The sequence below is a fragment of the Aedes aegypti genome, chromosome 2 (assembly GCF_002204515.2).
Source record: "Aedes aegypti strain LVP_AGWG chromosome 2, AaegL5.0 Primary Assembly, whole genome shotgun sequence".
Lineage (NCBI taxonomy): Eukaryota > Metazoa > Arthropoda > Insecta > Diptera > Culicidae > Aedes > Aedes aegypti.
Genome location: NC_035108.1, coordinates 347,427,225 through 347,440,425, shown reverse-complemented (window position 1 = coordinate 347,440,425; position 13,201 = coordinate 347,427,225). Strand labels below are relative to the sequence as shown.

General features: G+C 37.2%; 1 protein-coding gene across 8 annotated transcripts in view; it reads left to right on the top strand.

The window, feature by feature from the left end:
- The window catches only part of LOC5575210 (serine/threonine-protein phosphatase 6 regulatory ankyrin repeat subunit B), a 275,762-nt gene that overhangs the window by 142,016 nt on the left and 120,545 nt on the right, over positions 1–13,201 (top strand). For all 8 annotated transcript variants that reach the window (XM_021846207.1, XM_021846200.1, XM_021846199.1 and 5 more), the window contains one exon: positions 96–212. In XM_021846207.1, the coding sequence (XP_021701899.1) occupies positions 96–212 (117 nt within the window). The remainder of the gene's footprint in view (positions 1–95; positions 213–13,201) is intronic.

The window sequence follows — 13,201 nt, the reverse complement described above, 5'->3', positions numbered from 1 at the left end:
GTGAAAGATTAACCCGCAATTTTTTTTTTAGTTCATCCTTCTAATTACACGCCAATTAATCTAATTATCTCGTTGTTCTTCCCCCCGCATTCCAGTCACGGCAACAAACGGCTGTTCATTTGGTAGCTAGTAGACAAACCGGCACTGCAACCGCTATTTTACGGGCACTTTTAGCTGCGGCCGGTAAGGATATCCGAACAAAGACTGACGGTGTAAGTATGCGCTCCTGTTTGTGTGCTTCGAATGATACAATCGATTTCCTCCTGATGGTCTTTTTCTTCCCTTCAAATGCGACCAAGAGGTGGCTGAACACTGCGGGGAAAAAAGCGGGAAATCGGGTACAATGGTGCTTTATTCACCGTTATTGTAAAAAAATGCCTTCGAACCTTTAAATGCTAAATGGTTTATCTACTTATTCTATTGTAGAATATAATACCTCTAGGAAGATGACAAAAAAAGATGCAGTTACTCCGGAATTTTGAATAAGGTCGTTTTGAAGGTTCCTTCACTTTTGTTAAAGTGAACTTAATAAGTTTCTCGAGAAAAGTTCTTTTTGACGAATGCCAGATTGAGTTCTCTTTTTCATGGACTGGAAAAATCCAAATAAATCATTTATTTAATTTTTGATCTCTCCAGGTGACTTATAGTCACTTGAAAGACCTTTCAAGACAAACGTTCAGTTTTTTCGTCATATGTTAAAAATATGTGCTTCTTCTCTGTTTCTTCTCTGGTGTTTGAGAAGAAGTTAAGAGTTTCCGACAAAACGCGACAGTCTCCTTTATTTAAGTATTTGGAAGGAAACCTTGATTCCTCTAATCAAATACAAGATCTCCGGCTTAAATTCTCCAAGTTCGAAACAAATAACTACGATAGGCGGCACTCTTTGTTTCCTCACTTGAATCAAAGGGCCAAGGCTAGATGCTGCTTCAATTTGGGCTTTGGAAAATTTGTCTAAATTATCGAACTGATTACTCATTTCGATGCAATTATCAACATTAACTATTTCTCCCTTGGAAGGAAGCACGTATTCCGGAGAAACGTCCTATTGCTACGTTTAATGACAATTTTTAATCCCGCTTTTATGGAAGCGAATTTATCTTTTAAAATAACGGAGAATGATAAACCGTGTAATATTCAGCCCAGTTTTGACCCCTTTCCTTCCGAGCCCCTCCCCCCATCCTTATTAGGAGAAGTTTGTTTGTAACGCGCTTTACAACAGTTTCCATGGATTTTCGACTTTCGAGGAAGACGGACGGAATTTAGCAGAAGGGTGGGCAAAATTTTGAATGATAAACAATTGACAGGTGTTACTACACGTGGCCTAGATTGCAGGAAGTAAGTCGAACGAATTTCGCAGTAGAAATAGGAACCCCCTTACAGTGTTTGTTGCCAAGGTGTAGGTGTTCTGTTTACGCCATGCTGTGGGAATGGAAATCAATTTCCAATTTTATTTCTTGGCATCTGACAAAATTGTTGTTCCTGTGGTCTGACATTGTTTGTTTTTCGCTAGTTTCCATTCTACTGTGATTCATTGAAATATTGATTGAGGATGGGGTTTGCCTGTGTACGTGTCGGTTGAGCCAAATCCAAAGTTTCCTCACAACAACGCTCATTGAAATCTCCGAAATGACCACAACCACAGCTCCAAACTGACCGTGCGTGTAACCGCAACCAATTGGAAGCATGATAACGATACAGCTGGAAAGATGCACTGATAAAGCTCACCGAGTCACAGACAATATCCACCCCATTTCCTGTTTCCGCCAATCCTTCGTAGTTGGGGTGGGGGGAGGTAAAGTTCTTGGGAATGTGACGAAAACATCGAAAAATTTATTGCACCAATACACGCAACCGGGCTCATAGTAAGCTTATCGAATCGGCAATTGTTCGGAGCAATTCGGCTGGTTGGTTGGATAGATGGATCGATATTTTGATGGTTTGGCGTGGGGGTACGTTCGAGTTGGAATTCCTTTGTGATCTGTGCAATTGAACTCAAGCGTTATAAAATGGTAGGGAAGATAGGAGTAATGCCCATATAAAATGCTAGAACGGATTTATATCTGAAGCGCTAGAGACCCAGAAATATGTTTGCTTAAGCTTCTCATTCTGATGAACCGTGCTTAAGGTTGCATTTAACTGTCATTATACGCATAATTGTCCCATGTTATTATTCGTCGTTTTTGACTTCTTATAGCCAAATAGTCTATTTTAGTTTAGTTTTAGTTCTATTGGAGAACAATTTAAAAAATCAAGCTTGACTTTTTGAAAAGCATACGAAGTCAATTTGTCCCACTGTTGAATTTATACGCATAACTGTCCCACTATGTATTTATCTGCACCGATTTCAAATAAAGTGCTAAATTATAGGTTGCTTAATAGTTAATAGCTTAATTTATAGTTTTTTTTTTCTATCTTTATTAACGAGATTTTTAGCCCTGGGCTAGTTCATCTCGGGACCAACGGCTTTACTTCCCTTCCGAAGGAAGACGTCACTGAAAAAATTTTAGTGACTATCTCGGGGATGGGATTCGATCCCAGGTCCTCGGCGTGAGAGGCGTGTGTTCTAACCACTACACCAGGTCCGTCCCCCTAATTTATTGGTTTTATTAGGCTGTGTAAAATTATTATCATACCATCTTTGTACTTTGGCTTTAAATCCCATGTAGAACATTTCCTGTTCAACACTATAAATAACACTATGGTACTGCACAGAGGATAGGCAAATTGAATAAAATAGGCGACATTTTTCCTAAATTCAAGAGCTCATAACTTGAAAAAAAAAAATGTAATAGGATGCATCTGAAAGCATTCGACGGCAAATTTGAAACAGTTTTAGTAGCTTACATGGGCATGCATATTGGCCACCGGACACTATAGATTAGACTGGCCCAGCTCAGTATGGGAGAAAAATAAAGTTTTTTAAATTCCAAGGGCACCCCCGGGATTATCCCTTAGGGATAAAGGAAGATTTCCTGAAAATTTCAGCTCATTCGGTCCTTTTATTAAATTGAAGTTAATATGGGATTTCCAGCTCAAACAAATGTGAAACAGCACACCATCTCCTGTTTATGTCAGGAAAATTGTTGATCACGTTCAATTGAATCTAGAATGTCAAAACACTACTTGATACCATAGGGCGAGCTGCGGCACAAGGTGCATGCATATACAGGGGGTTGTCAAAATAACTGGGACAGGCACAAATTGGGCCAACTTTGGAATGCTGTAACTTTGACAAAAATTGACCGATTTCAATTCTTTAAAAAGTAATGGACGGGTCAACTAATCTAGTTTTGAGGTGCATCCACGGAGATAAACTATGACCACCGGATACCGGTGATAATCCGGATTTCCGGAAGCATGTCTTATGCAGTAAAATTATGACGTGTTTTTAGCAAAGGTCTAGGCTAAAAAATCAAAATTTTACTACACATGAAGATAGAAGATCTAACTCTGAAGTGATTGGTGCGCCAAGTATTAATATTGGTCCAGAAACAATCAACATATGGCCATTTCCCCGGAATCGGTGCCGGTAGTGGATCCGAATTGGGATCAAACAATTTATTCACTCAAAATATGTCGCGCAATATTGTTTTCTCCCTAGCTTATCATAAAATACCTTATTATAAATTGAAAATGAGTCTTGTACAGATTTGGCCACTCATGGCGCCGCCCAGTGCCCCGGGGGAACCTTGCATAGGGGACATTTCGATTTTGACACCAAAGCATATCATGCGACGGCTCATTCTTCAAGTCTTGTCGTAAATAGGGCAACTGTAGACTCAAAATAGATAGTTGACTACAGTGACTACTTCCGGGACCACCGGATGTCCCCGAGGGAACCTATAATTAGGGACAATTGAAATTGAACTCCAATACATATCGTGCGACAGTTCATTTTTCATGTCTCGTGCTAAATAGGGCTATTGTAGACCTAAAATGGATAATTGACTACAGTGGCCAATTTTGGGACCACCGGATATCCCTGAGGGAAGCTGTGATGTCTTCAATGACAGATTCCTCCGGGAAATTCCGGTGGTCCCAAAAGTGATAGGTTCCTTAGGGAACTATAGGAGGTCCCCAAAGTGGCCATTCTAGTTAAATATCCATTTTCGGTCTAAAGTTGACCTATTCATGACTAAACATGAAGAATGAGCCGTTGCACGATGGGTATTGGAGCTCAATTCCAAGATTTTAAGAACTAGTTTCGTGAAAGGCAGCTGACAAGTTTTCAGTGTTACAAAAAGCTAAAGCGCCTTATGGGCTTGTTTGTCCAGAGGAAAGGGGAAAAAGGGAAAACCATGGATTGCAATTTTGCAGAACAACGGCTAAAAACTTGCCAGGAAAATTCGCTAGAACAAAAAATCGAGGCCGTCCAAAATCAGGTGCAGCAGTAGATAAAAAGATCGTCCGAATGTGTAGTTTATGTCTGGCTGAGATTCATGGTGGTAGAAAGCATTTTTGCACTACTACATGTCGGGGAGAAAATTTGGCACGTATTCTAAAACAAGAGAATAAGACATCATCTGATGCTGCTGTATCTGATTTCCTGGCAGAAAAATCGACAAAATCTGGTAGGATAGTATTTATTCGTAATATTTAATATAATATGAATACTAGATATTTTTAAATTATATAGAATCCAGCGATATTCGGCTCTCAAACCGGCATGGGAAGCCATCAATTTATAAGAAGATAAATTCGAAAACCTCTGCAAACGATCAAACGAAGGTAAAAACCGAAGACTTGTTTAAAGTAAATGCGAAAAATAACTTGAGCTTACGAAGAACTCTGGGTAGCATTTTATTAGTTCTACAAGTAATCTCAAGAATTTATAAAATTTTCTTTTTTGATTGCATTACTAGGTATAATGAATGGATGTAAACGTGGCGGCGTGCGTTTTGAAGCTGGAGTTAAAAACAAGCTTGTGAAGATGAACTCGCACTTTGACGATATGTTTAGTGTCATAGAATTGAGTGAAGTTGCGAAAGGTAAAAACTCAAAATCATTTTTTCGATAACTCAATATTGCGAACACACTTCAATTTCTAGACGAAAATATCCCGTTGGTGCAATATGCCAATGTACCAAAAGTATATTGTAACAACGTACCTGCTCTGATTCAGCGCATTAAGAGTAACAGATCCGACAATAAAGATGCATTTTTTATCAAGGGCTTATAAGGGCGTAACTCGAAATCAAATAGGATTTTTTTCCAAGAATAAGTCTGGAGGTGAAGTTTAGGTGTACTACAAAATAACTGAAATTTCAATCAACGATGAAATATTATTTTTAATCATAACGGCAAATGAACCACCACGGGCCCTACGATTTTTCTTTAATTTTGCCCAGACACGCAGTTTAGTCATACGAAACGACTGGTGAGCACATATTTTATGGAGATATGTTTTTCATAATAACGGTCAGGAGAGCACCGTGACTTATATAGTGGCAAACATGACGTCCCTTCATAAGTCAATTAATTAATTAACAGATCAATTATTGGGCAACACCTAAGAATCTTACACATCAGCGTTGTAGCAATTTTATAATTTTGATTCGTAATTCGGCCAAATGGCCGGACACCCAAGAAATCACCACAGCAAACGGAATCTCAAATTTATCTGGTTTTGATTGATGGATTGTACTTCTCCGCCATAATCTATCAAAGTGCTCCCTGTCGTTAAATACAAACGGTACCGACGCCCGCTCTGATAGGACCTTCAGCGAATTAAGCAGATAAATTTTGTCACAGCATTATATGCTCTTTAGCAAAATCAGTTACAGTCAATTTTTTTATTAGACACCGACCACTTTTCTTCCAACACAGTTTCTCAGTCGTTTTTCATCGAATGAAGCTGATTTTCTATTTGAAGTTTACACAGATAACCAGAAGCGTAATTCACTCGCGTAATAGCGTAATACACTCGCATTGCATGCCATTTTTCATCACATAATATATGCACGTTTATCGTCTCCACTTTTGTACGAAGAAGGCCTTTTCGTGTCATCTTTTACGTGAGCCTCGCAAAACGCAAAAAGTAATTTTGTTATAGAGCGGTTCCACGCGAAATCGTCCATAAAATGCTGAAATCTGACATGTACCATTCCGATTTGGATGAAACTGCGCAGATGTATTAAGTATATGAGACGAAAATTATCTCATATAATTGGGGATCGTTTAGAATCGAGAGTAACTTTTGATAAGGGCGTATGTATTTTTGGCACCACCATTTAAAAAAAATGCACCTCGGAAACCGTTTGTTATAGAGAAATAGTGTCTGAGGAGGGATGGTAGACAATCAAATAGGTTTTGTAAAAAAAAATATACACTGAAAAAAAAAATACTTTTATTTTCATGAAAATATCAAAATTAAACCTTAAAACACAAATTGCAAAAAATAGGTATCTTCGATTTTTTTCAAATTTTTTCTGTAAAATTTCAATGTAAAACCAGATGTTTTAAGCACAGTTTCAACATGGCGCAATCTAAAATAAAAAAGTTTTTCTAAGAGCAACTTTTGGTGCATTTCTGAAAATTCAATTTCTGGCCGTAGAAAAGACGTTTTGATGCTGTAATATGATTCTTCATCCAAAAACAATTCAAAATGCTAATAACAATGATCTTCCTTAAACTAGTCGTTTTCTAGATATTTAGGATTCAATTATATAAATATCATAAAACTTAAGAAAAGACGTCCGTTTCATAAGTTACTCCAGATGCTCCACCAACAATGTTACGTTTATCTCTTTCCACATGAATATCCCATGTTTTAAGGGCAGTTTCAACATGGTGCAATTTAAAATAAAAAAAAAAACAAAATTTTCTAAGGGCAACTTTTGGTGTATTTGTGAAAATTCAATTTCTGGTTATAAAAAAGGCGTCTTGATGCTGCAATATGATTTTTTATCCAAAAACAATTCAAAATTCTAATATCAATGATCTTCCTATAAGTAACCGCTGCAAGATATTTGGGATTGAATTATATTAATATCATAAAACTTAAGAAAATACGCCCGTTTCTTGCATTATTCCAGATGCTCCATCAACAATGTTACGTTAATCTCTTCCCACATTAATATCCCATTTACTTTTTTTTTGACATTTAGACGGTTGGATGAACTGTCCGAAAGATACAGGATGATTGTTGGAATATTGTTGAGAATTAATATAAGTATTACCACAGACAAACAGACGTAACACTGGATAAATTTCCATCGCCCACGAATTTAACGATCAGTTTAAAATACAACAGTTGTCAAGTTCACAACCAGAGGCGCGCGCGTCGCTTTCCTTCGTGTTTGACGTTTCACACTACCGCCACCTGTTGGACATGTGGCACAGAAAGTTATTTCGTTGAATAAGCTCACTAGATGGTGGTAGTATTTGTGGTCGAGAGAATTTTGTGAAAAATGTTCTAGGTGTTACTTCTGTTTGTCTGTGGTATTACGATGGAAGATGATAATATGAATGATGTTAAGGACGGGAAGAAGGAAAAACGCCTTTACACTTCTTAACCTTATTCATTTATTCTCACGATTATTGTACATAATTTTAATATTTTTATCTGTTTCAATATATATTTGTATAGAACAGATTTGAAATGTCAACTTATATGATTATGTTTTTACTTTTCTATAAACATTATAATAGCTTACTGCCTCATCACTTGAATACAGTTTTGCTGCGATTTTGTTTTCGGAAATGGGTACAAAGCAATGGAATTTCTGTGTTCCTGGAATTAGCTTTGCTTGTTGATGTATGTTTAGGCTGACCATACGTACCGTATTTAACGGGACAGTACCGTTTTCGTCCCCTCGACGGGCTGTCCCGTCGTTTTATGGAAAATGCTCGAATTGTCCCGTATTTTGGGAAATAGAGAATTGGCACATAATTTCCAAAACCAGTGAAAAAAATAAAAATAACAACATAACAAACAGTTTTAGAAATATTTCAGAGTTTATTGTCTTACTCATCTATTTTCCAAGCAATTATTAGTTTCACAAACACAGTTAAACTTGATCCGTACATGATTCTGCTTAACATTTTGCGTTTCTTTACTCATATTTATGCCAAATTTTTGTGGATTTTCAAAATACGGATCTTCATAAGATAATTATTCATATAATACCTAAAATGAAAAAGAACAACTATGTGTTTACTTCTGATCAGGCTTGATAATTCTCCTCAACATCATCAGAGTTCGGTGACATACTCTAGAGCTGCGTGCTGCCCTTGCCTCTTTGCGAGGGAGCGAAAAAATGCTAAGCAAAGAAGCAACGAAAAATGAGCGAGGAAGATGTAGCACAAAACACAACCGAGTAAAATTCCATCAAAAAAGGGTGCTCTCACAACTCCCCGAGGACTGTCTGTTCGGGCGGCAGACTCAAGAGTTCGTTTGAATGGTGAGTGATGGTGAGCATCGCAACGAGAGAGAGAGTACCTGAAAAAATCCACGCATTTTTTTACACTCTCACTTGAATCACTTGAGGATCTGTGTTGCAAATTTTGAGTTTATTTTTTTCTCCTCAGAAAAACGGCAAAATCGCCTCCTCTTTTCATCGCAGAGGAGTTTCTATCAAGCCTGCTTCTGATACGCAATTGATTGGATTAACTGTTTAAAAAGTGGATATTTCAATAAAATAAAGAAATATCGGAAAAATTGAAGTTTGAAATTGAAAAATTGAAAAGTGTAACGATTTTTTTAAGGAAATTCTTAAAAAAAACTGCTTTTCGGAAATCAATGAATGCGCTTCAAGGTTCTTAAGTGAATTTTATTGAATCATACAGACATGTAGCTTGGGATTGCATAATCTGGTTCTGCTACTTTCCCTCGAATGGCGGTTTCCCGAATGTCGTTCTCCCAACGCCCGTTCTCAGAATGCTAGTTCCCCGAAAACCCCGTTTACGCCAATAGCTCAGTTCTCTGAAAAGTTCTAACACTCATAATTGTCATAACCTTTCGCATTTCAAGGTGGTGAACAATATGTATTTTTGACAACATGTAATTAGTCGAGAATGATCAAATATCTCCTTCTTTGGTAGCTTATCGATTTTTCCAACTTAACACTATCTCACTACATGAGCAGAAGCAAAGTTCTGACCATTAAATCGAGCTATTGATTTGATTGACATAAGAGACAAAAGATCTGAAGATAATATCAAAATATTATTCCTGGAACTTCTGAGCAATAGCTAAATTTGATGTTGGAAGATCTAAGGAATAACTCGCTGATATTGGTGAGATCTTATAAAAGCTAAATATGATATGCTAATAGTATTCCAGGAGTAAATTTTAGATATTATTTTCGGATCTTTTATCTCTTATATCTTTCAAGTTACTATCACTTTTGTATGTCCGTATCCAAGATTGCTATTACTTAGCTTTTTTCGCCTGCTTGGATAAAGACTATTATTGCACTTTTTTGAGCTGCATTGCTTTACAAAGGAAAGGGTCATTCGGGGAAATGAATTCGGAGAAACGGGCCATTCGGATAACTGGAATTCGAGGAAAAGTAGCACAATCGCTTAATCTATGTCTTTTAAAATTGTCCCGTTTTTATTTTTTTATCTGTCCCGTTTTTATCTGGTTGGCTTATGGTCAGCCTATGTATGTTACTTAGTTCTGATCCTTGTTCGTAACCTTCCTGTGACACAAAACAAAATGACAATTTTGTCAGGTATTCTTCTCTCCGCTTACTAGCCCACTCATACAAAGCTTTTGCATTAGTGATTGGATGCTCATGCTGTCTTGCTGGACTTGCTCTAGTTGCCATCCTTTTCAATGTGCCACCAATGGCATCACATGGCCCTTTACCATGTGCAGTGGCAAAAAAATGCCATTCTACGTCAATATCGTACTTTGATTTAAATTGACATAAGGTCGCAATTTTTTTTTTATTTTTATATTGGGATATTTATATTTTAAATTGCACCATGTTGAAACTGCCCTTAAAACATGGGATATTCATGTGGAAAGAGATAAACGTAACATTGTTGGTGGAGCATCTGGAGTAACTTATGAAACGGGCGTATTTTCTTAAGTTTTATGATATTTATATAATTGAATCCTAAATATCTTGAAAACGGCTAGTTTTAGGAAGATCATTGTTATTAGCATTTTGAATTGTTTGAATTGGGTGAAGAATCATATTACAGCATCAAAACGTCTTTTCTACGGCCAGAAATTGAATTTTCAGAAATGCACCAAAAGTTGCTCTTAGAAAAACTTTTTTATTTTAGATTGCGCCATGTTGAAACTGTGCTTAAAACATCTGGTTTTACATTGAAATTTTACAGAAAAAATTTGAAAAAAATCGAAGATACCTATTTTTTGCAATTTGTGTTTTAAGATTTAATTTTGATTTTTTCATGAAAATAAAGGTATTTTTTTCAGTGTATATTTTTTTACAAAGCCTATTTGATTGTCTACCATCCCTCCTCAGACACTTTTTCTCTATAACAAACGGTTTCCGAGGTACATTTTTTTTAAATGGTGATGCTAAAAATATTACGCCCTTATCAGAAGTTACTCTTGATTTTAAATGGTCTCTCCACCAGTGGAAAAAGGGGCCCAGATAGCCGTAGCGGTAAACGCGCAGCTATTCAGCAAGACCAAGCTGAGGGTCGTGGGCTCGAATCCCACCAGTCGAGGATCTTTTCGGGTTGGAAATTTTCTCGACTTCCCAGGGCATAGAGTATCTTCGTCCCTGCCACACGATATACGCATGCAAAAATGGTCATTGGCACAGTAAGCTCTCAGTTAATAACTGTGGAAGTGCTCATAAGAACACTAAGCTGAGAAGCAGGCTTTGTCCCAGTGGGGATGTAACGCCAGAAAGAAGAAGAAGAAGAAGACCAGTGGAAAAAACTTATTCTATTATATCGAAACTATGTGCAAAATTCCATTTGAATCCAAGGTAGTCGAGTTTCATCGTTTACCGATTTGGAGTGGAACCGCTCTATACGTACATTTTGCTTGTTTGGGTAGTTATAATTAAAGATTACACAAAAAAAAACTTGGGTAGGACGGTCAAAGGATTGTCCTACTCATTATCCAACACGTAGTGACATCATTCCTATATAATATCTACAGATAGATGTACATGTAGAATTTTTTATTGATAAATTACCGCAATATGGATGGAGAACTATCGAAAGAGTCCTAAAGAATCGTTGGAACAATCCATATATTAGTTCAAGACCGGCCGCATCGTGCACTGAGTTTGCGCATCCTCAACAAAGCTCGCTTGTTACACACGAGTGTTGTGCTGCTGGCAGTAGCTGATGATGATCTTGATTTCTCTAGGCATTACTTGAAGAAATTCTTGACGGTCCGTTGAGCATTTTCCCGTAACACACTCTGTAGAAGTTTTTGGCTGAATTGTAGTAGGCTTTTCTAATTTTTAGAGAATTTCGGAAAAAAGTCTTGTCGAAAACACTAAAAGTGCATACAGAGTAGTTGAAAACATCCAGTGAAATATCTAAAGTTTCTGTACGTTGAACAATTGACCAAGATTTTTTAGTTGATATTGATAATTGAGATTATATCAGTTTGCAACATATCTTCCAATGATCTTTCAGTGTTTGATCCGTTAAATCTGTTGCATCTGTGGAGCGAACAAAGAAACGATCATTTCTGGTTAAAGTAGTAACCATGACATCGGTTTGGTCATCCGTGTAAGAATATGCTTACGTATTCATTTCAAATTATATTTTCAGTGTTTACCCAAACAAAAGTAGTTCAGAGGACTGCTCGGCTTCCATAAAGCAAGTAACAAGTTAACATATTCCACTTATCCTCAAATTGTCCGGAATAGGTACGTACGAGCCGACACCGTTATTGTTTGTTAAAACAATGAAAGCACCAGTACTTACTGAGGATGCTACTGATCTCGAGTAGCGTCTGTTGGTTACCTGTGGAAGTACAGCTGTTCCTGCAATAACGGAGCAGCAAATGCGGGTGATCAATCATGCTCATGCTCATGGTAATGCTTCCAATGCTCTTTTAGTTGCACTAATGATACAGCACGATTTTTTCTGTAAAATTAGGCAAAAACGCACAAATCTTCCCATTCCATTTCTGAATGCCTAATTTTTACATATCTGCCGACTTGCGATTCAAGAAAGTCCAGAAATTATTAGTTTCTTCCTGTAAGCTCTGTTAGGCTACCTTGGGAATTTTCATTTCACAAGTCCGCGAAGAATCCAGAAAAAAAGAAAGTGGCTCTTTACATCTATCTTTTGACGCATTACTTATAGATCAAAGGCTGCAATCTCCGTTCAACATAAATGGCATTTAGTTATTTATTATTGTTCGTCATTTAAAAAGTCACCAAGACTTTTTTGATGTTGCAATTAAACGTCATGTTGTATAATCAGGAACAATTCCGTGCCTCAAGTCCATTTCCCTTGAAGAAGTGGATGGAAAAATATTTCTTCTTTACATCTAGATTGCAGGTTTGTAGGTGGGTGATTGCCGCATTAAAGTTGCAATTTATAATTAGACGCTATCTTGATTGACCCATTACTTCAAGTGACCACCTGGTTTTCCAACACAGGTCAGTTCATTTGGAGCCACCTGTTCGCATTGATGCGACTGCGAACGCGATCCCATTTGCGAATCAATCGAAGCGATGTACTGCAACTTGATGAGGTTGGTAATTGATTCTAGTATTCTTTTGTGTGTGAGAATAAAATAACGAACAAACAATCCAACAAAAGCAATGTCAAAGTGGGTGAAAAGTGGAACATTGTGAAAAGTTTTCTCGCTGTTGTCACGCGCCTATGGAATCGCGTCTAGACCACGTCACGATATCGGGCTGCGAAATCGTGTATATCTGTGTGGTTTACTTTCATCGAGGGATGAAATATTGTGTGTGAAACGTGTTCGGTTTTATGGGGCAATTCTTTCGATTGCTTCCACGGTGAATTTATGTATCTAGTTCTAGATGATTCACGACGGGTTCATAAAAATGTGATTCATACAATGGCAGCGCCTCACAAAAAAGTTCTCAAGATCATCAAGAACATAATAGCAGCTTCATTTTTCATTAAAAAAGAAAAGAAAAACAATTATACCCAAATAACTTTTTATTTCTTGATACTTCAGAATCATTTTTCAAGAAACTCTGCTATTTTTTAGAGTTTTTGTCGACTATTGGTCATCTCGGTTCGAAAATATTTCGATATTCCTTGGGGACTG